At 42.1% G+C, this 27895-nt stretch overlaps 1 protein-coding gene across 2 annotated transcripts; it reads right to left on the minus strand.

Annotated features, from left to right (window-relative positions):
• Positions 1–1748: 1748 nt before the first annotated feature.
• On the minus strand, positions 1749–27424 carry LOC100559692 (glutamine synthetase). Of its 2 annotated transcripts, none has more exons than XM_062959636.1 (7): positions 27221–27424; positions 19086–19260; positions 13012–13173; positions 8750–8896; positions 6169–6296; positions 5835–6034; positions 1749–2160 (listed from the first exon to the last, which is right to left on the minus strand). In XM_062959636.1, exons 2-7 carry the CDS (start codon positions 19249–19251, stop codon positions 1809–1811), a joined length of 1155 nt encoding a protein of 384 aa, XP_062815706.1. In that variant the 5' UTR covers positions 19252–19260; positions 27221–27424; the 3' UTR covers positions 1749–1808. The 2 variants fall into 2 exon arrangements, with proteins under 2 accessions (XP_062815706.1, XP_062815705.1); XM_062959635.1 differs by lacking the exon at positions 27221–27424 and adding an exon at positions 23373–23497.
• Positions 27425–27895: the final 471 nt, after the last annotated feature.

Genomic DNA, 27895 nt, shown 5'->3' on the forward strand with positions numbered 1-27895 from the left:
CCAGGCTATATGGCCATGTTCCAGAAACATTTTCTCCTGACGTTTCACCCACATTTATGGCAGGCATCCTCACAGGTTGTGAGGTCTGTTGGAAACTAGATAAGTTGGGTTTATTTATATATTTGTGGAACAATGTCCAGGGTAGGAGAAAGAGTTTTTGTCTGTTGGAGGCAAGTGTGGATGTTGCAATTGGCCACCTTGATTAGCATTGAATGGCCTTGCAGCTTCAAAGCCTGGCTGCTTCCTGCATGGGGGAATACTTTGCTACGAGGCATTAGGTATATAAACCCCACTTGCCTAGTTTCCAACAGACCCCGCAACCTCTGAGGATGCCTGCCATAGATGTGGGCGAAACATCAGGAGAGTTTCTGGAACATGGCCATACAGCCCAGAAAACTCACAGCAACTGAATTTCTACCATGTTTAGAAGACTACGGGATTCCCTTTGGGTCATACAATCTGCACTAACTATTATTATCATTATCATTATTATTATTGACACAAAGACAGAGTATGACACAGCAAACGAGATGTATATGCTGGATTTCATATCAAAAAATCACAAGTCGAACATTTCCCAAGTGTCTAGAACTGTGTGATGTATTATTATTATTATTATTATTACATTATTATTAGATTCGATATTATATTATTATTGTATATTAGTGTATAAGTGTTTAGGACTGTGTGATGTATTATTATTATTACATTATTATTATTATTAACAACCCAAAGACAGAGTATGACAAAGCAAACGAGATGTATATGCTGGATTTCATATCAAAAAATCACATCTCATTTGCTGTGTCATACTCTGTCTTTGTGTCAATAATAATAATAATAATAATAATAATAATAATAATAATAATAATATTGTGGCTATGGCTCATGAATGGGACCCTGAAGAAGGAGACAGAAGGCCTGATCCTTGCAGCCCAGGAGCAAAACATCAGGACAAAGGCAATGAAGGCCAAGATCGAAAAATCAGCTGATGACCCAAAATGCAGACTCTGCAAGGAAGCTGACGAAACCATGGATCATATCCTCAGCTGCTGTAATAAAATTGCACAGACAGACTACAAACAGAGGCACAAATATGTGGCCAAAATGATTCATTGGAACTTATGTCTCAAGTCCCACCTCCCAGCAGCAAAGAACTGGTGGGATCACAAACCTGCAAAAGTATTGGAAAATGAGCACGCAAAGATACTGTGGGACTTCCGAATCCAGACTGACAACGTTCTGGAACATAACACACCAGACATCACAGTTGTGGAGAAGAAAAAGGTTTGGATCATTGATGTTGCCATCCCAGGTGACAGTCGCATTGACAAAAAACAACAGGAAAAACTCAGCCGCTATCAGGACCTCAAGATAGAACTTCAAAGACTCTGGCAGAAACCAGTGCTGGTGGTCCTGGTGGTGATCGGCACATTGGGTGCCATGCCAAAAGATCTCAGCTGGCATTTGGAAACAATAGACATTGACAAAATCACGATCTGCCAGCTGCAAAAGGCCACCCTTGCTGGGATCTGTGCGCATCATCTGAAAATACATCACACAGTCCTAGACGCTTGGGAAGTGTTCGACTTGTGATTTTGTGATACGAAATCCAGCATATCTATCTTGTTTGCTGTGTCATAAAATAAAATAATAATAATATTATATATAGATATCAGTAATAGTTCTACTTTAGAAACTTTGTTTGGAGAGGGAGAGAAAGAAAGAGACACATCACGACGCCAAAAGAGTTTTGAAGATGGTGGAAGTTTACTCAACTGCCAGGGAAGACATTGCAAGAGCCACGGCTAGTCTTTGACCGTGGCTCTCTGCAGCCGGGCGTCGTCCGAATACTCCGTGGGCTCCTCGCCGGTTTCGTTGAGCAGGACGGTCCTCATGATGGCCTCCGTCACGGCGTAAGGGTCGCAGTTGGCCGAGGGCCGGCGGTCCTCGAAGTAGCCGCGGCCGTCCTGCCCGACCTGGCGGGGGATGCGGATGCTGGCCCCGCGGTTGGCCACGCCGGCCGAGAACTCGTTGATGCTGGAGGTCTCGTGGTGGCCGGTCAGCCGCCGGGAGTTGTCCTGCCCTCCTCTGGGGTCGTACATCCGGATGTGGTACTTGTGGCGCCGGCTCAGCTTCTCAATTGCGGATTCAATGAACCTAAAAGGGAACGGGGAAGACGTTGGCAAAGAAACAAGACACCAAAAAGGAAAGGATTTGGAGACTAACAAGTTAAACAAGCCAACAATATGAAGTTGAAAGCCAAAACATCGAGGGACCCACAGGTTGAGAACCACTCCTCTAGGGCCTCCAGCGCAGCTATAAGGATGTTGACCACAGAGTCAACTACACTGAGAGATTTCTAAAGAAAACACTTCTCTAGGATTTAGAGGTCCTCTAGGAAAATATTATGGTTTAGTAGAGGATCTAAAAAAGAAAATGGGTTTCCTGGAACTACAAAGACAAGTACCCACTATTAATGTAATACAGAAATCATTAAACCTAAATTTAGTTCAATACATCAATATGAAAACAATCAATTTGTGTATGTGGAACAATCGAAGAACTAAAGAACATTTATTGTATATGAGAAGAGGAGTAAATTTATCCTTCAAGAGAAAAATATTGTTTCTACTGTGAATGTAAGTCCTTTGTTTGATTGTTTAACAACGCCTTTTGTATCTGTTTTCATACTGATGTATCACGGTATCCTTCTGGGGCGCCTTGCCGGGATGGGTCTCGGAGGTACTGTTTTGCACTGGCTCCGGTCCTTCCTGGAGGGTCGATCCCAGATGGTGTCATTGGGGGACACCTGCTCGGCCCCACAACCATTGACTTGTGGGGTCCCGCAGGGTTCAATACTGTCCCCCATGTTGTTCAACATCTACATGAAGCCGTTGGGAGAGATCATCCGGAGTTTCGGGGTGAGGTGTCATCTGTACGCAGATGATGTCCAGCTCTGTCACTCCTTCCCACCTGTCACTAAGGAGGCTGTTCAGGTCCTGAACCGGTGTCTGGCCGCTGTGTCAGACTGGATGAGGGCCAACAAATTGAAATTGAATCCAAACAAGACAGAGGTCCTCCTGGTTAGTCGCAAGGCTGAACAGGGAATAGGGTTACAGCCTGTGTTGGACGGGGTCGCACTCCCCCTGAAGACACAGGTTCGCAGTCTGGGGGTTCTCCTGGACTCATCGCTGAACCTGGAGCCTCAGGTTTCAGCGGTGGCCGGGAGAGCCTTCGCACAACTCAGACTTGTGAGCCAGCTGCTCCCGTACCTTGGGAAGTCTGACTTGGCCACGGTGGTCCACGCTCTGGTCACATCCCGGTTGGATTACTGCAACGCGCTCTATGTGGGGCTGCCTTTGAAGACGTCCCGGAAGCTCCAATTAGTACAACGGGCGGCAGCCAGATTGTTAACTGGGGCGGCTTACAGGGAGCATACTCCCTTGTTAAGCCAGCTCCACTGGTTGCTGATATGCTACCGAGCCCAATTCAAAGTGCTGGTCTTGGCCTACAAAGCCCTAAACAGTTCTGGTCCAATTTACCTGTCCGAACGTATCTTCCCCTATGAGCCCACAAGAACCTTAAGATCTTCTGGAGAGGCCCTGCTCTCAGTCCCACCTGCCTGACAGGCACGGCTGGTGGGGACGAGAGACAGGGCCTTCTCGGTGGTGGCTCCCCGGCTGTGGAACTCCCTACCCAGTGACATTCGGCAGGCCCCATCCCTTTTGGGGTTCAGAAAAAAACTGAAGACCTGGCTATGTACGCAGGCATTTGAAGAATAAGCATGTGTTGGCTTCGACACGGTCTGAATTACGGCTCTTGTATAAGGTCTGGTGGATGAATGGCATAAGCACTTTGCATTGTTATAAACTTGTATATTGTATTTTATGACTACTTTATGACTGTTTTAACTGTTTTAATCGTTTTAGTTTATTGTATATCAGTGTAACAGCATCAATTGCCACTTGTAAGCCGCCCTGAGTCCCCTCGGGTGAGAAGGGCGGGGTATAAATAATTTAAATAAATAAATAATATTGAACTAAAATTATGTTTATTGATTTCTGTATTACTGTAATAGCGGATACTTGTCTTAGTAGGGTCTACTCCCATCCCAATTTGCACTTCCAAGAATTTGCAGCACTTTATCAGTCACCTCGTGTTTACAATATTTATATGGTGCACCTTACCCAGTCTACTTTTACAACCTCTCCGTTTTAACCCATGTTTTTATTAGTTCTTGTCATTTGTTTTTATTGGCTAATGTTAAAATTTTTATAATGGTGCATGTTTTTTGTCTATTGTTGTGTTTTATGTATGTTTGTGCATGTTTTTGTGTCTATTGTATTGTTTTAGGCTTCTAACCGGAGCGACTTACAGGACTCGTTCAACACCTCTGTTTAAGGAGCTTCACTGGCTGCCATTCACTTTCCGGGCCCAATTCAAGGTGCAGGTTATCACCTACAAAGCCCTAAACGGTTTGGGACCCGCCTACCTTAGAGACCGCATCTCCCTCTATGAACCCACACATTCTCTTCGCTCGTCGGGGGAGGCCCTTCTCTCGCTCCCACCACCCTCGCAGTTGCGGTTGGTGGGAACAAGAGAGAGGGCCTTCTCCGTCGTGGCCCCCCGGCTTTGGAACTCGCTTCCTAGAGAGATCAGGCAGGCCCCCACCCTCCTCTCCTTCCAGAAGAGCTTAAAAACCTGGCTCTTCCAAAAGGCCTTCGATGTTTAGTTGTTGCTGGATTGATCTATCTGACCATTCCATAATAGTCCCATTGTTGTTGTCTTGCCATTTTATACCGCACTTTATTGTCCATTCAACTGTGAAATTTCCTTTTCCCATTTCGTAACACTTTGCACTTTGCCTGGGATCGACGAATTAGTCTCCTGTTTTTAACACTGTATCCTGCTTGTTGATTTTAATTATTGTTTTTATTGATGTTGATGTTTTTTACTGGGATAATTGTTTTATTGCTTTATTACTGTTATTTGTTTGTTTTATCGGGCCAGGCCCCATGTAAGCCGCCCCGAGTCCCTTCAGGGAGATAGAGGCGGGGTATAAAAATAAAGTTATTATTATTATTATTATTTTATATTGCTATTGTTTTTATTCGGGCTTGGCCCCATGTAAGCCGCCCTGAGTCCCCTTTGGGGAGATAGAGGCGGGGTATAAAAATAAAGTTATTATTATTATTATTATTATTATTATTATTATTATTATTATTATTATTATTATTAGAGGAACTAGACATTCATAGAGAGATCATATTAATCCATGAATAATCACAGGGGCCACGGTGGTGCAATGGGTTGAAACCTTGTGCTGCTCAACTGCTGACCTGAAGGTTGGCTGTTCGAATCTGTAGGATGGGGCAAGCTCCTGCTGTTAGCCCTAGCTCCTGCTATCCTAACAGTTCGAAAACATACAAATGTGAGTAGATAAATAGGTACTGCTTCAGTAGGAAAAGGCAAAAAGAAGCTCCAAGTAGTCATGCCGGCCACACGACCAGGTGGTGTCTATGGATAATGCAAGCTCCTCAGCTTGGAAATGAAGAGATTCCAGAGCCGGAAATGAAAGGAGAAGCCTTTGCCTTTGTTTGTGTGTCTCATTGTAACAAGGCATTGAATGTTTGCCTGTGTTTGGTTACATACTGTAATCCGCTCTGATTACAGTATATAAACAAACCCTTCTGGGGAAAAGGGCAGAATATAAATAAAGTATTGTTATTGTTGTTATTATTACTGAATTCCAAACTCTTTGCACTGAGAGGTGACTTTACATTTCCTAAACAGGCCAAGATGGGCTTTGGAACAACACGGGATTCACTCACTTGATGCCGCCTTCTGCTCTCGTCTCTGCCGTGCTGACGTTCGTGTGGCATCCGGCCCCGTTCCAGTTGCCGGTCATGGGTTTGGGGTCAAAGGTGGCCACCACCCCAAAGTCTTCACAGACCCGGTGCAGAATAAACCTGGCCATCCAGAGATGGTCGCCGATCTCGATCCCTTCGCAAGGCCCAACCTGGAACTCCCACTACAGGAGAGAAGAGACACGTAAGTCATATTGAAATGTGTTCAAAGGAGTCGATGGAGAAGGGATCTTTCCTGTCACCAACTATCTCCATCCTATTTAACTAGAAACACCGGGGACCCAAAACCCAAATATACCTGAGAAGGCATGACCTCGGCATTGGTGCCACAGATCTCTACCCCGGCGTAAAGGCAGGCTTTGTAATGAGCTTCCACAATGTCCCGGCCGTAAACTTTGTCCGCCCCGACTCCGCAGTAATATGGTCCTGGAAAAGAAGGCACAACGTTGGCAAACAGATGATGCTGCGGATTTTGCAGACATTTCTGTCCCAGACAGGGGCCCCTTGGCCTTGCAGCTGCCTGATATGGTTATTCAAGAAGAACCACTAATTGGTGAACATTCCGACGTCTCCTCATTGTTACCTACACCAGATGGTGTTGACTTGGGTGAAGATGAGACTTTTAATCGGAAGGAATTGTTACAAAAGATAGGAGCAGGAGAGAGGGAGTGAGACGAAGGTTAGCTCTAAATTGGATAATGGCTAACTTTCCCATGAGAACTTTTATGGGTTCTATACTCCTTCATTTTGCAGACTTGGGAATTCTTTAAAAGTGCCCCTCACTGTATTCTCACTGCGGTGTCAACTTTGCCTTTCCTCAGAAGAGGTTCCAGTTTCCAGCTCCTTGACTGTCTCCTGTATCCATGCTGAGTTTCCAGTTCCAGTTGAGCCGTGCCGCGACTCCCGAGTAGACCTCTCCTTACACCAGGTTTTCCTTGTTCCTGAATCGAGATTGACTCTGCCTTGTTTACCTTGCTTTCTTGCTCCTGCTAGGAGACTTTTCGAGTGGTTTTGGAGTTTGCAGATTTGCAGCGCTGTGTTCCTGCTATTGTTCCATGGACAAACTTTGATTTCTTAGAGGAAACTATCGAGCTTCATTTGTGGATTACAATTTGGACATTTCTAAACCCATTCGGAACTACATTTGACTTTATATAAAGAACTATTCCTTACTCTGACTTTCTGCCTTAAATCCGCATAGATATATATTTTGCTTCAATAAACGGCTTGTGTGTTATATCGGCTCCTGTCTGGTTTTCAAGTGCTCGTGCTACCTTGGGGTGCAACAGCATGGATTCCAGGCGGCCATGTCATTGCCAAAGAGCATCCTTTGGGCTCCTATGTCTATATGAAAAGTCATGGCTTCACGTCAGCGTGGCAGTGAAGTCTAAACTTTAGGGAGCTATCCAAGGCATGGGACACTATACGGAGATATTTACTAAAGGAGCTGTCCATGGTGCTGAAATATATCAACATACGGTTTCTAAAGGACCTATCCAAGGTGCTGAACTTACTTTGGGAGCAGCTTGGCATGCCAAACGTCAGCCCTACCAGCTGTTAGGAATTGTGGGAGTTGAAGTCCAAAGCACCCGGAGGGGCGAAGTTTGCCCATGCCTGGTCTGGACAAAAACCCTGAGCAAGCTCAGCATCTCAGTCTCCTTCTCACATTTTTTCAAGACGCTTGATGGCCCTCTGTCAGGAGGGCTTGGATCGTGTCTTCCTACGTGGCAGAATGGGATTGGACTGGCTGGCCTTTACATTCTCTCCCAACTCTATGATTCTATGAGTAATTCTATGATCAGTTGTGTGTGATTATACCAAGACCTGATGGCTATTTTTCTTTACACCTCTGCCAGGGCTCACTGCAGAAATAATAATAATAATAATAATAATAATAATAATAATAATAATAAAACTTTATTTATACCCCGCCACCATCTCCCCGTGGGCACTCGGGGCGGCTCACAATGTTACAAAAATAACAGCACAAATACATTAACCATACACACAGTTTAAAACACAAGAAGATGATAAAACAAGTTAAAACAAAGGTTTATACAACAGTAATAATATCAATAGTACAGTAGAGTCTCGCTTATCCAATGTAAATGGGCCAGCAGAAGGTTGGATAAGCGAATATGTTGGATAATAAGGAGAGATTAAGGAAAAGCCTACTAAACATCAAAATAGGTTATGATTTCACAAATTAAGCACCAAAACATCATGTTATACAACAAATTTGACAGAAAAAGTAGTTCAATACGCAGTAATGCTATGTAGTAATTACTGTATTTACGAATTTAGCAGCAAAATATCACGATATATTGAAAACATTGACTACAAAAACGCGTTGGATAATCCAGAACGTTGGATAAGCGAGTGTTGGATAAGTGAGACTCTACTGTAATAATATCAAACAACCACCAATGCAATTCAGTCAACTTCAAAGGTGGGGGGGACTATACAGCAATATAAGATAAAATCATTAGATTAAAATATCCCAGTAAAAGGAACCTAATAACATTCAGAATAGAATTATAATTATAATGAGACTGGTCATCCAATGGTTCATCCAATAAGCCAAGATTTCTCTTAGTGTTTAAAACTGCTGCTCCGTATGGGTTGTGCTTATCAGCTTTGCCTTTGGCCCTCCTTCAAACACAACCCAGATCCGTTCCAAAGGGCAACTGAGAAAGTGTAAATAAGAATGGTTTCCACCTTCGAAATGGTCAACAAAACTTAAGACCGTCTACTTTGGCTTCTATACATCAATCAGAAGCAGAACCTTTTCTACTGTTCTTAGAAACAGATTCTGTGTCAAGCAAAATACTCATTCATATATGTGTGTATGTGTGTGTTTTGCATATAATGATTCTTACCTTGTGGGCCTGGGAACCCATTTTTAGGCCAGCCATAGGGATGCCCATCGATGCCAAGTAAAGTGTATTCCTGCTCGATCCCAAACCAAGGATGGCTGTCTTTCACCATCTCCATAATTCTGTTACAGCTGTTCCTCAAGTTGGTTTCTGTAAGAAAGGAGAGGTTTTTGCAACATATCCACAATACACAATTATCACTATCACAGTCTGACACTAGTTTATCAGTCATAATAATAATAATAATAATACCTGTCATAAGATATACTGCTGGCATTATAAATTGGACACAGGCGGAACTGGACAATTTGGACAGAAAAACAAGAAAACTCATGACCATTCATCATTCACTGCACCCTCGCAGTGATGTTGACCGGCTATATCTGCCTAGAAGATCAGGGGGCAGAGGACTCTTACAAGTCAAACAAGCAGTCAAAGAAGAAGAACATGCCCTGGCAGAATATGTCAAGCAAAGTGAAGAACCTGCTTTGATTGAAGTCAAAAATCAGAAACTCCTCAAAGCACAGCAGACAAAAAATCAGTACAAGAAAACCGCACTACAAACTAGAGCTGACAGCTGGCACAACAAAACATTGCATGGAAAGTTCCTTGACAAAATTGAAGGAAAAACTGATAAGGAGAAGACCTGGCTCTGGCTCATGAATGGGACCCTGAAGAAGGAGACAGAAGGCCTGATCCTTGCAGCCCAGGAGCAAGCCATCAGGACAAAGGAAATCAAGGCCAAGATCGAAAAATCAGCTTTATTTATTTATTTATTTCATGTCAAAAGCATTGCATAACAAATACATTTAAAAATGATGAAAAAAAAATAGAGGAAATCAGCTGATGACCCAAAATGCAGACTGTCCAAGGAAACCGATGAAACCATGGATCATATCCTCAGCTGCTGTAAGAAAATCGCACAGACAGACTACAAACAGAGGCACAACTATGTGGCCCAAATGATTCATTGGAACTTATGCCTCAAGTACCACCTCCCAGCAGTAAAGAACTGGTGGGATCACAAACCTGCAAAAGTATTGGAAAATGAGCATGCAAAGATACTGTGGGACTTCCGAATCCAGACTGACAAAGTTCTGGAACACAACACACCAGACATCACAGTTGTGGAAAAGAAAAAGGTTTGGATCATTGATGTCGCCATCCCAGGTGACAGTCGCATTGACGAAAAACAACAGGAAAAACTCAGCCGCTCTCAGGACCTCAAGATTGAACTCCAAAGACTCTGGCAGAAACCAGTGCAGGTGGTCCCGGTGGTGATCGGCACACTGGGTGCCGTGCCAAAAGATCTCAAAAGAAACAATAGGCATTAATAATAATAATAATAATAATAATAATAATAATAATAAAACTTTATTTATATCCCGCCACCATCTCCCCACGGGGACTCGGGGCGGCTTACATGCAGCAGTGGCCCAAACAACATAAAAACAAAATATAAGCAACACAATAAATCACAATATAAAAAGATAAAACAATAATACAATATACCAATATAAACAACAATACAAGATAAAAATTTCATTTAAAACACATAAATGGTAAGACCGTAATAAATACAGGATAAATTATTAAAAACCCACTGGGGCTGATTAATTAATGACTATCTCCGAAGGCCTGCCGAAACATCCAAGTCTTCAGTTGCTTCCTGAAGGAAGGTAGACATTGACAAAATCACGATCTGCCAACTGCAAAAGGCCACCCGACTGGGATCTGCACTCATCATCCGAAAATACATCACACAGTCCTAAACACTTGGGAAGTGTTCGACTTGTGATTCTGTGAAACGAAATCCAGCATATCTATCTTATTTGCTGTGTCATAATAATAATAATAATAATAATTTATTTATATTCCGCCCTTCAGAGCAGATTACAGTGTAAACAGATACAGGCAAATATTCAGTGCCTTGTTACAATACAATGGGACACACATCCACCGACAAAGGCAAAGGCTTCTCCTTTCATTTCCGGTTCTCGGAGGTGATGCCCATCTCTGGCTCTGTGGCAGGTACTTTTCTCCATTTCCAAGCCGAGGATCCTGCATTGTCACCTCCTGGTAGCATGACCAGTGTGAATGTTTGGAGAGTCTTGTGCCTTTCACATCCTTTATCTACTCACATTTGCATGTGAGTAGGTTGGCAGGAGCTAGGGCTAACAGCTGGCGCTCACTCCATTCCACGGATTCGAACTGCCAATTGTCATATCAGCAGTTTAGCAGTACCTATTTATCTACTCATATTTGTATGTTTTCGAACTGCTAGGTTGGCAGGAGCTAGGGCTACCAGTGGGAGCTCACTCCATTCTGTGGATTTGAACTGTCAACCTTCAGATCAGCAGTTCAACCGCACAAGGGTTTAACCCCTACACCATCGCAGCCCCATGTCATGTCTCCATCCTGTGGTATTTATATTTTGGGAGAGGCAAACTATAAATCCCAACATCCCATGGGTGAAGCCGTGACTGTTAAATTGGTTTCCAAGAAGGCCTCTCCTGGGCCCAAATTGGCCAGTTATAGGGCTGCAAAATGTAGAGGGAACCCAGTAATCTATTTTTTTAAAAATAATTTTGAATGTACATAAAAAGTGGGGGAACAATAAACAGGTATAGAAAAGACAGATTAGAAGAAAATAAAGGAGAAAAAGAAAGAAAGAAAGAAAAACCCCAACAACACACCCAACAAAGTATGTATCCTTCCAGAATATTAGCCAGTAAACATCTGTGCACATCCTACAGCCTAAGGTTGCTTATGAACATATTTCATAGAAGTTCGATTTTTCCCCTTAACAGGTATTTTTCCCTTACATGTATTATTTTACTCTATTATTATTAAAAGGATACATAAGCACATTTACATTGAAGAAGATGAAAATAATGATTCAATCACAATTAGACAGTCATCTTAAATTAGAGCTTGATGTAAATATTCGAAAACATTTAACCTACTGATGCCTCAATAGGTTAATGTCTATTAGCCTCAAAATCCAATTTTCTATTGAGGGGGTCTCTTGTCTCTTCTAAAATGTTGCTATACTAATCCTAGCAGCCGTTATCTATATATATATATATAAGGTTAATGAAATTTCGGCCTAGGACAAAACAACAAAACTACACATCCTAGAAACACTAAACTTGGCAGCACAACCCCTCATCCATGCCTCTACGTTCATACAACAAAAAAATAAAAATAAAATCCTAATTAGAGACGGAGGAATAATTGTTTTTATCCAATTGCTGCCAGTTAAAAGGCTAAGCTCTGCCCACTTGGTCTCCTAGCAACCCACGCAGCCCAGGGGACAGGCACAGTTAGGCCTCACTTAGGCCTCTTCCACAGATTATCAGATTTGAACTGGATTATATGGCAGTGTAGACTCAAGGCCCTTCTACACAGCTATATAATTTATTTATTTATTTCCAATATTTCTATCCCGCCCTTCTCACCTGAAGGGACTCAGGGCGGCGTACAATTGGCAACAATTCGATGCCGACACATCATTAAAAACAACAACATATAAAAATGTATCACAACCAATTAAATACAGTATAAAATATAAAACATAAAACATATGCTTAAAATCCGTTCGTCCAATATCCTCCTACTTTATCCATGTAACAGTCTGGGTCGTCTTTGTCATTTATTCGTTAAAAGCCTGGGCACACAGCCATGTTTTTAAGGCTTTTCTAAAACTCAAAAGGGTTGGGGCTTGCCGTATATCTCTGGGGAGGGTGTTCCCATTTAAACCATTTACAATCTTATATTATCTGTTTTGAACTGGATTATCTTGACTCCACAATCCCATATGATCTGCTTCAGTGTGCAGTCGGACACAACTGGACTCAATGTCAGGAGAAAACCTTTACCCTTTACCTTAACTACTACCAATTCCTCAATACTTTATTTCCCATACCACCAGACTTTGCCACAGCAACGCGTGGCCGGGCACAGCTAATCATATATATAAAGAGCTTTTCCGTGTTAAAGTTCATCTGAAAGTCGGTGATTCCTAGAAGGAAGTATTCCGGTTTTAGGTCAAGTTTTATTTGAAGTATTTTCTCCATTTCTTTGCGAATTTCCTGCCAAAACGTTTTAGTCTTCTTACACCTCCACCACATATGTATAAAATCCCCTTTGTATTTTCTGCACTTCCAACATTTCCAACAAATTGGGTTGCTGTGAGTTTTCCGGACTGTATGACCATGTTCCGGAAGTATTTTGGAACAAAAAAGAGCGCAATAGAGACTCACCTGCCCGCGTGTGGTTGTATTTCAGAACCTCACACAACACCAGCTTGTTGGGGTCCAGGCAGAACGGGTCTCTGAATATCCTCACCGGGATCAAGAACATGTCGCTGTTGGAGCCCTCGGCCTGGCCGGTGCTGGATCCGTCGAAGTTCCATTGAGGGAGATCTGCGGGAAGGAAGAGATCGAATCAACGACACGATGGAGCAAAACTTGAAAAATACTCTGTTCCTGGTTTGAAAGTATTATTTCTTGTTTAATCGTCCGGTCCTTACTTTGAAAATAGTAGTTATACTCCAGGAACTTCATTTTTGTAGCCATAGTTTTGGAATATTTGAATATAAACAAACTTGGGAAATGGGAGCCAAGTCAAAATGCTAAATTTTCTGGGTCAACCTGTAACACAAAACCTCAAACCCTCTTTGTTCTTTCTTGTCACATTAATGTCACACATCTTCCCATCTGGCTAAAAAAAGAGACTACTGTATATACTCGAGTATAAGCCTAGTTTTTCAGCCCTTTTTTAGGACTGAAAAAATCCTCCTCGGCTTATACTCGGGTGAGGGTCCTGGTGGGCTTATATTCAGGTCGGCTTATATGCAAGTATATATGCTATATTTATTATTTTTCTCTATTACTATTGGTATTACATTTATTATTTTACTCTATTAATTATTATTACAGTAGAGTCTCACTTATCCAACACTCGCTTATCCAACGTTCTGGATTATCCAACGCATTTCTGTAGTCAATGTTTTCAATAAATCCTGATATTTAGGTGCTAAATTCGTAAATACAGTAATTACTACATAGTATTACTGCATATTGAACGACTTTTTCTGTCAAATTTGTTGTATAACATAATGTTTTGGTGCTTAATTTGTAAAATCATAAATTAATTTAATGTTTAATAGGCTTTTCCTTAATCTCTCCTTATTATCCAACATATTCGCTTATCCAACGTTCTGTCGGCCCGTTTACGTTGGATAAGCGGGACTCTACTGTATTACATTTATTATTTTACTCTATTATTATTGTTACTTTTACATTTACAGTAGAGTCTTACTTATCCAACATAAACTGGCTGGCAGAATGTTGGATAAGTGAATATGTTGCATAATAAGGAGAGATTAAGGAGAAGCCTATTAAACATCAAATTGGGTTATGATTATACAAATTAAGCACCAGAACATCATGTTATACAACAAATTTGACAGAAAAAGTAGTTCAATATGCAGTAATGCTATGTAGTAATTATTGTATTTACGAATTTAGCACCAAAATATCATGATGTTTTGAAAACATTGACTACAAAAATGCGTTGGATAATCCAGAATGTTGGATAAGCGAGACTCTACTGTATATGGAATATTTATTATTTTTCTCTATTATTATTGGTATTACATTTATTATTTTACTCTATTAATTATTACTATTACATTTATTATTTTACTCTATTATTGTTACTTTTAACAATTTTTGTAATTGAATACAGACTGGCTCTGACTTTTGGCCCAATGCTACTGGCCCTGTTGTAATGGCCACACAGTGCTTTACTGTTTTAAATGGGGTATAATATTGGTTTTTAAGTGTGTTTTTACGATCGTTTGTTTTACTATATTTTGTATTATATGTGGCATTAATCTTGCCATTATGTAAGACCGCTCTGGGTCTTCCTGGGGGAGAAGAGCGCTATATAAATTAATTAAAAAAATAAATAAATTTTACATTTATTTTACTCTATTTTTATTATTAATAATACATTTATTATTTTACTCTATTACATTTATTATTTTACTGCATTTATTATTATTATTATTATCACATTTATTATTTCACTCTATTATTATTAAAAGGATACATAAGCACATTGACATTGAAGAAGATGAAAATAATGATTTAATCAGAGTTGAACAGTCATATCTTAAATTACAGTTTGATGTAAAGATTCAAATACAGTAGAGTCTCACTTATCCAACACTTGCTTATCCAACGTTCTGGATTATCCAAGCCATTTTTGTAGTCAATGTTTTCAATATATCATGATATTTTGGTGCTAAATTCGTAAATACAGTAATTACTACATAACATTACTGCATATTGAACTACTTTTTCTGTCAAATTTGTTGTATAACATGATGTTTTGGTGCTTAATTTGTAAAATCATAACCTAATTTGATGTTTAATAGGCTTTTCCTTAATCTCTCCTTATTATCCAACATATTCGCTTATCCAACGTTCTGCCAGCCCATTTATGTTGGATAAGTGAGACTCTACTGTACATTTAAACTACTGATGCCTTAATTTGTGTAATTTTATTGGTATCTCGGCTTATACTGGAGTCAATGTTTTCCCAGTTTTTTTGTGGTAAAATTAGGTGCCTCGGCTTATATTCGGGTCGGCTTATACTCGAGTATATATGGTAATTTTATTGGTATCTCGGCTTATACTGGAGTCAATGTTTTCCCAGTTTTTTTGTGGTAAAATTAGGTGCCTCGGCTTATATTCGGCTCGGCTTATACTAGAATATATACGGTATATATGTCTCCTGGCAATCAGTATCCAAACCACTAAAATAGACTGATCAGTGAGTCAACCTAATATAAGCCAAGTCCAATTAATCTACATTGGTTTCTGCATTTACCTCGGTCCCGCCGAGATTTAGTCTAAAGCAGGGGTCCCCAAACCTTTTAAACAGGGGGCCAGTTCACGATCCTTCATACTGTTGGAGGGCCGGACTATAGCTGGCCACTGAGCAATAATAATAATAATAACAACAACAACAACAATAAAAAAGAGGGTTGGAAGAGACCTTTTGGGCCATTGAGTCCAATCCACTTCTACCTTTGTGCACTGAAACCACAAGCAAAGCACCCCTGACAGATGGCCACCCAGCCTCAATGTTAATAATAATAATAATAATAATAATAATAATAATAATAATAATAAGGATTGGAAGAGACCCCTTTGGCCATTTAGTCCAATCCCCTTCTGCCTTTGTGCACCAAAAGCATAAGCAAAGCACCCCTGACAGATGGCCACCCAGCCTCAATGTTAATAATAATAATAATAATAATAATAAGGATTGGAAGAGACCCCTTTGGCCATTTAGTCCAATCCCCTTCTGCCTTTGTGCACCAAAAGCATAAGCAAAGCACCCCTGACAGATGGCCACCCAGCCTCAATGTTAATAATAATAATAATAATAATAATAATAATAATAATAATAATAAAGAGGGCTATAAGAGACCCCTTGGGCCATTTAGTCCAATCCTACCTTTGTGCACCAAAAGCACAAGCAAAGCACCCCTGACAGATGGCCACCCAGCCTCAATGTTGTTAATAATAATAATAATAATAATAATAATAATAATAATAATAATAATGGTTGGAAGAGAAGAAGAGACCCCTTTGGTCATTTAGCCCAACCCCCTTCTGCCCTTGTGCCATGGGGGCCGGATAAATGGCTTTGATGGGCCGCATCCGGCCCCCGGGCCTTAGTTTGGGGACCCCTGGTCTAAAGGTTCCAACTCTCGGCGGGATTTCCCTGCAACAAAAGCCCATGATGATGATCAACAGCAGCGTGGCTAAGTATTAGTCCTACTTCCTCCATTCCTTGTGGTCAGAGTTTCGGATAGATGACCTAAATCGCCCTCTTTCTGCGTCGGTTTTGCACAATCCGGTGACCTCAAGCCCATCCCAACTGAAACTCCCCAAGAGGAGAACAAAGCTGCCATTGGGCAAACCTTCAAGAAGGAAAAACTAGAAAGACCAGTGGGTTGCTGTGAGTTTTCTCGGCTGTCTGGCCATGTTCCAGAAGCATTCTCCTGACGTTTTGCCCACACTTATGACAGGCATCCTCCGAGGTTGTGAGCTCTGTTGGAAACTAGGCAAGTGGGGTTTATATATCTGTGGAATGATGTCCAGGGTGGGAGAAAGAAAGAACTCTTGTCTGTTGGAGGCAAGTGTGAATGTTGCAATTGGTCACCTTGATTAGCACTGAATTGATGGTGCTTTGCTTGAAAAGGAGCAAAATCCGGCTTCCAGTATTAAAAAAAACAAACTCTAAAATCAGGACAGTAAGTAAATCAGGACAGTAACATTCCCAGTAAGTACTTACTGGGAATGTTAGACATTGATCAGGACAAAAATAAAGAGATTTTGTTTAGTTACTTGGTAACGACCGCGAGAATAACATATGCCAAGTTTTGGAGACGAAAGGAGATTCCGAATAAGGAGGAATGGCTAAATAAAGTTATGGAGGTGATGAACATGGACAAACTCACATATTGGTTATCTTCAAATCAAGGTTTACCGAAGAAAGAGACTAACTGGGACTTGGTAAAGGACTATCTAAAACAAATGAAATTGGAACCTATCTGCTGATTTAGAGACAATCTTTGAGGTTATCGATGATCAAGGGGATGCGGTGATCTATGAATTTTTATATATACAGTTGTTTTTTTAGGATGAACCAGTTAAAGTTAGATGGAAGTCAACAAAATCCTTTTTTTCTTTTTCTTTTTCTCTTTTTTCTACCTTATTTCCTACTTTACTATAAACAAACAATGTTCTACCACTTTCGATGTGCAATTTTTCTTTCTTTCTCATATTCCTTAATATAAAATTTTCAATAAAAATATTTGACAAAAAATAAATAAAATCAGGACAGTAAACAATGAACAATACTAAAAAAACAAACAGGGGAATTCCAGACAGTAAACAATCAGGGCCAGCCGAACAATGTTGATAACATTGATAACAACGTTGCTAACAGCTGCAAGGTTATTAATAGCAAGAAATTGGAAAGGGGAGGTGGAAATTAAAATAGAAGAATGGTACAAGGAAATTTGAAAATTAGCAATAAATAATAAATTAACATGTAATTTAAATGTTAAAAAGGCCTAAGGAAGAAACATGATTTTGAAAGTACAGTAGAGTCTCGCTTATCCAAGCTTCTGGATTATCCACAGCATTTTTGTAGTCAATGTTTTCAATATATCATGACATTTTGGCGCTAAATTCGAAAATACAGTAGTATAACATTACTACATACAACATAACATTACTACATACTGAACTACTTTTTCTGTCAAATTTGTTGTATAAACATGATGTTTTGGCACTTAATTTGTAAAATCATAACCTAATTTGATGTTTAATAGGCTTTTCTTTAATCCCTCCTTATTATCCAAGATATTTGCTTATCCAAGCTTCTGCCGGCCCGTTTAGCTTCGATAAGTGAGACTCTACTGTATATGGAAGAAATTTATCAAAGAAACATTAAGGAGAGAAGATGGGAATCAACCCCCAACAGAAGAAATGAGGTTCTGGTTGGACTATAAAGAAATGGACTCCAGTGATGGGGAGCAGAATACGGGTAGAACGGATAGAATACTGGGGGAAAGAAAAGAATTAATTATATGAATTCTAAAGATTTTCTTTTTTTTTTGTAACAAAATGAATAGTAATGTAATAAAAATGTATTTTTAAAAAACAATCAGGGTTAGTAGTAACACCTACTAACCAAGGATTCCCCCAGGCAGGAAGCAGCCAGGCTTTGATGCTGCAAAGCTATTTAATGCTAATCAAGGTGACCAAGTGCAACAAACAGACAAGAGTTCTTTCTCCCAACCTGGGCATTATTCCACAGATATATAAACCCAACTTGCCCAGTTTCCAACAGACCTCACAACCTCTGAGGATGCCTGTCATAGATGTGGGCGAAGTGTCAGGAGAGAATGCTTCTGGGACATGGCCATACAGCCTGGAAAACTCACAGCAACCCAGTGATTCCAGCGACGAAAGCCTTCGACAATACATAGAAAGACCAAACTGGATCAAGAGCAAATGTCAGGCCAACTGGCACCTTATTCCCGTCTCCAAAAAGGATTCTATACCTCACAACCTCTGAGGGTGCCTGCCATAGATGTGGGCAAAACGTCAGGAGAGAATACTTCTGGAACATGGCCATACAGCCATGTGAAACCCTGTGATTCCATAAGATTCTAAAACAGAACTGCTTGAGGATAGGACGAGAGTGACGGACACAAATGGATGGCAAAGGTGTTGGACTTTACCTTCAATGCTCTTTGGTTCCTTGTCAAAGGTTCTGGTTTTGCAGCGAAGGCCTTCGCCGGACCCGTCGATCCAAACGTAAGTGGCGAGTACTTTGTTCCCTTGAGGTAGCTTCATGTACTGGTCTCGGACCCCCTTGTTTAGCTTGGAACTGTGCGACACAGACATGGTGGCAATCTAAGGGAGGGAAGGACGGAAGAAAGGCTTGAGATCATCTCCTAACGTTATGTCTTAACTGAGAGCCGACTTTAGAAAATCCGGCTCTTTTCCCACGCACGCAAAGCCACAGGCGGAGAGGTCTTGCAAAACTAACGCAAACACACAAAAGCAGAAGGAAACAAAGCTGACGTGGGACGGGCATCACACCCTCTGCCCATTTCGGAGGATGATGGCATTAAGAGCCACCCGAAACCTAGAGGCCAGGGTGGAGATGAAGATAACCTTCAAGGTAAACAAGGCACCAGATTGTATTTCAAACACCCTTGCGAGGGAGGATTCTTTCAGCCACAATTCGTACCAAGCAATGGAAATAACCCTTTTGGATGGGAGCCACACCAGTGATGGCGAACCTATGACACGCCTAGACAAAGAAGGAGCTTCCTGAGGCAGAGAGTTCCACTGTTGAACAGCTGTAAGACGTTCTCAATGTTCAATGGAGTCTCTTTCCCTGTCACATGAACCCATCAAAGGACCCCCAACAGATGGCCACTCTACCTCAGTTTAAAAGCATATTGTGATCCGCCCTGAGTCCCCTTTGCGGTGAGAAAGAAAGACGGAATATAAATACTGTAAATAAGTAAATAAACATGGCCAGACAGCTCAAAAAACTCACAGCAACACAGTCACATCATTGTTAAATTATAGATTACAACTATACTGACAGTCTCCCAAATACGAGAAGAAAGACTCCATTGTGCACTAAGGCCGGATGGAGAAGACAAGTTTCACAAGTGAGCGGCAGGAATGTTTTCTTCTGAAGTCATATTTGGCTGGAGTTACACTTTTAAAATGTCCCTGTTCCAGGTAAACCCTAAGATTTACCTGAGAAGCTATCTTTCTAAGAACCTTTGGGTCCTCCAGCACAACGTTATGAAGCTTCAGCTAGATGCTGACCATATAATAATAATAATAATAATAATAATAATAATAATAATAACAATAATAATAATAAGTTGGTAAAGGTTTTCCCCTGACGTTCAGTCCAGTCGTGTCCAACTCTGAGGGTTGGTGCTCATCTCCATTTCTATGCCGAAGAGCCGGCGTTGTCCGTAGACACCTCCAAGGTCATGTGGCCGGCATGACGGCATGGAGCATCGTTACCTTCCTGCCAGAGAGGTACCTATTGATCTACTCACATTTGCATCTTTTCAAACTGCTATTGTTGGCAGAAGCTGGGGCTACAGCGGGAGCTCATTCTGCTCCTCGGATTCGAACCGACGACCTTTCGGTCAGCCAGTTCAGCAGCTCAGCGCTTTAACCTACTATGCCACCTATTCCAACGTACATACAAATTCAACTTAAAGATCCTATCTTGTTTGTATATTTAAAAAGGAAGAGACGAGAGCTGAATAGCAGAGAAAAGGGAAGCGAGGAGTGGAGAGACAGAACTTTCACTACCATGGCTCAATGCTATGGAAATTGTATGCTATGGAGTTGTAGCTTTACAAGGTCTACCAAAGAGTGATAGTGCCTCACCAAACTCTACAGTATTGAGCCATGGCTGTCAAAGTGTTTCATCTTCCACCTTTCTTGATAGAGATGATTTTTTAAACACAGCCAAGGCTCCGAAGTGCAGAAGGAATGAAGGAAAGCAGGGCTTTCTCCCTCTCTCTTAACTGGCCCGTAAAGTGAATTTTGTTACTATTTTTATTTTATTGGTTGGGTCATATGTTGTGTAGTTATGGCTGCTACTTATATTATTTTTTGAAACCATGATCATTACTTTTTTAAAAGGAGAAATGGAATTGCCCGTTGGGGAGATGGTGGCGGAATACAAATAAAGTTTTATTATTACAGTAGAATCTCACTTATCCAACATAAACAGGCCGGCAGAATGTTGGATAAGCGGATATGTTGGATAATAAGGAGAGATTAAGAAAAAGCCTATTAAACATCAAATCAGGTTATGATTTTACAAATAAAGCACCAAAACATCATGTTATACAACAAATTTGACAGAAAAAGTAGTTCAATACGCAGTAATGTTATGTTGTAATTACTGTATTTACGAATTTAACACCAAAATATCATGATATATTGAAAACATTGACTACAAAAATGGCTTGGATAATCCAGAAGCTTGGATAAGCGAGGCTTGGATAAGTGAGACTCTACTGTATTAAATTGTTGTATGGTTCTGTCTATTTATTTATTTATTTACATCACTTTTACCCCGCTTTTCTCTCCGAGGAGACTCAAAGCGGCTTACAGTAAATAGGCAAAAATTCAATGCCTAAAAACAATGTAAAAACAATTCATATAAAACAGATACCATTACAAAATAAAATCACATTATATACAATTTTAAGAATGTCCAAGATTAAAATCCAATATTATATGTATTGCATCGTATTGCACTGTTTTTATCATGTTGGAAACCGCTCTGAGTCCCCCGAGGAGATAGGGCGGCATATAAATAAAGTTTATTATTATTATTATTATTATTATTATTATTATTATTATTATTATTTGGGGGGGTGGATAGTGCTCTGGGAGAGGAGGGAGAAATAAAAGAAAGAAAACATATAGAAAGACATATGGATAGATAAGTACATACATAGGAAGGAAGGAAAAGAAAGTCTTGGAGTGTGATTTAAACTTCTTCCTTGGAAACTTTTAAACAGAGGCTGGATGGCCATCTGTCGGGGGAAGAAATGCGGTTAACAGAGCTATAATGATCTTTAAAAGGTTTCTCACAGGGAAATGGTAGTCACATAATTTAGCAGGAAACTACTCCACATATATCTAATGGAAACCCCCTGAAGTAATTAACTGATACAGCATGCAACTTTTACAACATTATTCTTTATATCAGGTGGGTGTTTTTCTCTCTCGTCTCTTTTGAGGGTAGATTTTATGCCTTTATTTTTTTTTCACTGTGTTGTGACTTCCCTAGCTTAGAAATAATTAATTTTTCATTTGTTCAGTAATTGTTCATTCAATTGTGTTTTTCCTGCATGGCAGGGGGTTGGACTAGATGGCCCAGGTGGTCGCTTCCAACTCTATGATTCTATGAAAAGAAAGAAGGAAAGGAAAGCAAGCTAGCAATTTGGCCCCACTTTAGATGCCATGTCTCAATGGAGTGGTCCTAGGAGTTGCAGTTTTGCAAGGTCTCCAGTCTTCCCTGCCAAAGCACTCGGGGTTTCTCATCAAACTACAACTCCCAGGAACCCATAGCACTGAGCCATGGTGGTGAAAGTGGTGTCAAACTGCATTATGTCGAAAGAAAGGAAAGCAAGCAAGCCTCTGGCCACACTTTCGATGCCATGTCTCAATGGAGTGGTCCTAGGAGTTGCAGTTTTGCAAGGTCTCCAGCCTTCCCTGCCCAAGCACTGGGCTTCCTCATCAAACTACAACATCCTAGGAACCCATAGTACAGAGCCATGGCGGTGAAAGTGGTGTCAAACTGCATTAAATCGAAAAAAAGAAAGGAAAGCAGGCCTTTGGCCACACTTTCGATGCCATGTCTTAATGGAGTGGTCCTAGGAGTTGCAGTTTTGCAAGGTCTGGAGCAATCCCTGTCTAAGCACTCGGGTTCCTCATCAAACTACAACATCCCAGGAACCCATAGCATTGAGCCATGGCGGTTCAAGTGGTTCCAATCTGGTTTAAATCTACGGTGGAGAAGCACTTTCGGTGCCAAATGCCCTCGTGCGCCTTTACGCACGCGGCCCAAAAACTCGTCTCCAAAAACCGGGTTTCCCTCCCAAGTTACGACTGAATCCCGGGCCCAAATTTGGGGGGATTCCTCTGGGGAACTCCCTGCTAGAGCCCCGAAGTCTTGGGGCCAGACAGAGACGTCCAAACAACAATAAGGAAACAAAACCAGAGAGGTGTTTTGTTTCTCTTCGTGCGTAAAAGTCGGGTAGTAGTGGAGACAGAGATGAAGTTTGGCAACATCTCAGGGATCCCTGCTGTGGGGTCTTTGGAGTTGTAGTGTCTCAAGGTCTTTTGTGTCAAAGAGGGCTTCTTTTCCAAGAAAACTACCTCTCTGGGGATCCCACAGACAACCTAACAACCCTACCAAGCGGTGCCAAAAGCGCCATGGAGACTGACGCGCGCTGGTTTACCTTCCTGGGGGCTCCGGGGCGCGGATGGTCTTGCGCGGGTGGTCTTCTCTCCAAAGTCCCGGAGCAGCCGCCTCTTGGCCGGGCTCTCGGCGCCTCTTATAGCCGGTCCCCCGCCTCCTCCCCTCCTCCCTCCCCCAGAGAAGGCGGTGCCCCTTTGCCTCTCCAAACCCGGCTCTCTTTCGCCTCTTGGCACGCCTCCAAACCCGGAAACAGGGGCTTGGAGAACAACAATTGCGCTCTGCACACGCCCAGAGGCCTTGCTACAAGCCTGGACAAACAACGAGGATGCCTCTAGGCTGCGGGATAAAGGCAGTGAAAAGGTGGCCCTAGAGCAGTGGTTCTCAACTTTAATATTTTTGACCAGGGACCACTCTCCAACGTTAGTACCAGAAAGGTTCCAAATCAGTTTTTGGTCAACTTTAGATTCTGTTGGTACCTTCTTTCCTTGCAAGTCTGGTGAATTGAACTGGTCTTTGTGCTTGCAGGTGACTGTCGATACAGAAGTACAGAATCTATTAAAATGCTCACCCTTTCAGCATTTCACAAAGGACTGGGGCAGCTTGAAGCCTATGTTGGTATGGATGAAGGGGTGGCTTTCCAGATGGACAACAAAATGTACTGGGACTCTCATAGTACTGGTTCCCCATGGACCATCCAGGGTATTACTTTACTTTACTTAGGCGATCCCTTGTAGCTTGAGGACGATTGTCTTCCATCCCTGGTGTCTTGGGGGTGGGTTCTTAGGTGGCTGAAGACTCGCATTCTTGACCCGCATATTCTCCCACAGTGAGGACATCCATTTCCAGGTGGAAGGCGGTCCCAGTCAGGGTTGGCTTGATGCTCCTTCCTCTTGGCACGTTTCTCCCTTAAGCCCTCCATTCGTGCCTCTTCGAACTCCGCAGCACTGCTGGACACAGCTGACCTCCAATTAGAGCGCTCAAGGGCCAGGGCTTCCCAGTTCTCAATGTCTATGCCACAGTTTTTAAGGATGGCTTTGCACCCATCTTTAAATCTCTTTTCCTGCCCCAAACATTACGTTTCCCATTCTTGAGTTCGGAGTAGAGCAACTGCTTTGGGAGATGGTGATATTTGTGCATTCGGGCAACGTGGCCAGTCCAGCGGAGTTGATGGCGTAGGAGCATCGCTTCAATGCTGGTGGTCTTTGCTTCTTCCAGCACGCTGACATTTGTCCGCCTGTCTTCCCAAGAGATTTGCAGGATTTTCCTGAGGCAACGCTGATGGAAACGCTCCAGGAGTGGAGTGTGATGTCTGTAGACTGTCCACGTTTCACAGGCATAGAGCAGGGTTGGGAGGGGAATGGCTTTATAAACAAGCACCTTGGTATCTCTATGGATGTCCCGGTCATCAAACACTCTCTGCTTCATTCGGAAAAATGCTGCACTCGCAGAGCTCAGGTGGTGTTGTATTTCAGTGTTGATGTTGACTCTTGCGGAGAGGTAGCAGAAATGGTCAAAATTTTCTAATGTTACACCGTTAAGCTGTATTCCTGGCTTTGCAGAGGGATTAGCTGGTGCCTGTTGGAAGAGCACTTTGGTTTTCTCGATGTTCGGTGAGAGGCCGAGCTTCTCGTATGCTTCTGCGAAGGTGTTGAGAGTGGCTTGTAGGTCTTCTTCTGAGTGCGCACAGACTACGTCATCATCGGCATATTGGAGTTCTATAACAGATGTTGTGGTGACCTTGGTTTTGGCTCTCAGTCTGCTGAGGTTAAATAGCTTGCCATCTGTCAAATAGATGATTTCACCTATCAAACTTTCAACCTTTATATTTTTGACCAGGGACCACTTTGACCAGGAACCACTCTCCAACGTTAGTACCAGAAAGGTTCCAAATCAATTTTTGGTCAACTTTAGTTTCTGTTTGGTTCTGGTTCCGGCCCACCTTACGTGTCCGAACATGCTTTGAATGAGATTTTGGACTGGATGGCCCGTGAGGTCTCTTCCAACTCTACCATTCTATGATTCTATGATTCTATATCATATCCTGCCAACCTAGCAGTTCAAAAACATGCCAATCTGAGTAGATCAATAGGTACTGCTCCAGCGGAAAGATAGCGGCACTCCATGCAGTCATGCCAATGGCCACATGCCCTTGGAGGTGTCTACGGACAACGCCGGCTCTTCAGCTTAGAAATGGAGATGAGCACCAACCCCCAGAGTCAGTCACAACTGGACTTAATGTCAGGGGAAAACCTTTACCTTTACTTATATCATAGAATCAATATCTAACAAAATGAAGTTCAACAGGGACAAATGCAAGAGATTCCACTTCGGCAGAAAAAATGGAATGCAAAGATACAGAATGGGAGACGATGCCTGGCTAGACAGCAGTGTGTGTGAAAAAGATCTTGGAATACTCGTGGGGAACAAGTTAAACGTGAGCCTACAATGTGATGCGGCAGCTAAAAAAGCCAATGGGATTCTGGCCTGCATCAATAGGGGAATAGCGTCTAGATCCAGGGAAGTCATGTTCCCCCTTATTCTATTCTGCCTTGGTCAGACCACTTTACCTGGAATCACACTGGGTCCAATTCTGGGCACCGCAGTTGAAGGGAGATGTTGACAAGCTGGAAAGTGTCCAGAGGAGGGCAACTAAAATGATTAAGGGTCTGGAGAACAAGCCCTATGAGGAGCGGCTTAAAGAGCTGGGCATGTTTAGCCTGCAGAAGAGAAGGCTGAGAGGAGACATGATAGCCATGTACAAATACGTGAGGGGAAGTCATAGGGAGGAGGGAGGGAGCTTGTTTTCTGCTGCCCTGCAGACTAGGACGCAAGGGAACAATGGCTTCAAACTACAGGAAAGGAGATTCCACCTGAACATCAGGAAGAACTTCCTCACTGTGAGAAGGGCTGTTCAGCAGTGGAACTCTCTGCCCCGGACTGTGGTGGAGGCTCCTTCTTTGGAGGCTTTTAAACAGAGGCCGGATGGCCATCTGTCGGGGGTGCTTTGAATGCGATTTCCTGCTTCTTGGCAGGGGGTTGGACTGGATGGCCCATGAGGTCTCTTCCAACTCTACTATTCTATGATTCTATAATTTCATAATGATGACTCGGACTGGCCCTGGAATATGATCTGGATTATGTGATTTTAACTGATGTTTCCAATGCTATGTTTTGAATTGTTGGTTTTAATGCTTCTGTTTATTTCCCGATGTATTTTTATAGGCAGCATCGAATTGTTGCCTTTGTAAGGCCACCCTGAGTCCCCTTTGGGGTTGAGGAGTGTGGTAAATAAATAAATACTACACTTGCTCTTAGCCAAAAGGCTGAGAAGTCCGCAATAAATTGCTGAACTGAAATAAATAAATATTTGGCTGGGTTGTTGCATATTTTCCGGGCTGTATGGCCATGTTCTAGAAGTATTCTCTCCTGACGTTTCGCCCACATCTATGGCAGGCATCCTCAGAGATTGCGAGGTTTGGAGAAACTAAGCAAGGAAGGTTTATATATATCTATGGAAAGTCCAGGGTGAGAGAAGAACTCGTTGTCAGTTGGAGGCAGTTCTCTCACCCTGGACTTTCCACAGATATATATAAACCTTCCTTGCTTAGTTTATCCATACCTCACAACCTCTGAGGATGCCTGCCATAGATGTGGGCGAAACGTCAGAAGAGAATGCTTCTGGAACATGGCCACACAGCCCGGAAAACATACAACAACCCTGTGTTCCTGGCCATGGAAGCCTTCGACAACACAAATATTTGGCCGCTGATTCAGAACATTGCATTGGATAGACCACATCATCTCTAGTTTCAGATAGAGAACATTTGCCAGCCAGTAATTGCCATCTGCTCGCCCACAGAAAACCATAGCTAATAATCCAGAGCTGACCTTTTCTCATGATGTGTGCCAAGATTTTTGTTCCTTTTCCAGCAAGATGTGGATCAACCAACCAGGATCTTAATCAGCTTCCTTCATGGTGGCTGGATAGTGTAGGGAGGGACCCCTACTTGTGGATGGTTAATGGAAAGAAAAAGAGAGAAGGAAGGTTTGGGAGAAGAGAGAAAGAGAAGGACGGAGAGTGCCCACCGTCACCATCCTGTGATGTAATAAACGGAACAGCAGACAAGAGTTCTTTTTCGCACCCTGGGCATTCCACAGATATATAAACCCCACTTGCCTAGTTTCCAACAGACCTCACAACCACTGAGGATCCCTGGCATAGATGTGGGCGAAACGTCAGGAGACAATGCTTCTGGAACATGGCCAGACAGCCCGGAAAACTCACAGCCACCCAGGAACAACTGCTGTCGGAATCTGGATTGTGATATGTTCCAGTACAGTTTGGTGTCAACCTTGGCTTCTCCAGGTCTTGGGGACTTCAACTCAGCTTGACCAAGCATCAGGGATTCTGGGAGCTGAAGTGTGGAGCATCTAAAACAGGGATCCCCAAACATTTGAAGCCAATGGCCAGTTTGTGGTCCCTCTGATTGTTGAGGGGCCAGACTATCAATAAAAAAACACAAATTAATTCATTTGCGCACTGCACAACTAGTGTACAAAAAC

Source organism: Anolis carolinensis, unplaced genomic scaffold, assembly GCF_035594765.1.
Source record: "Anolis carolinensis isolate JA03-04 unplaced genomic scaffold, rAnoCar3.1.pri scaffold_7, whole genome shotgun sequence".
NCBI lineage: Eukaryota > Metazoa > Chordata > Lepidosauria > Squamata > Dactyloidae > Anolis > Anolis carolinensis.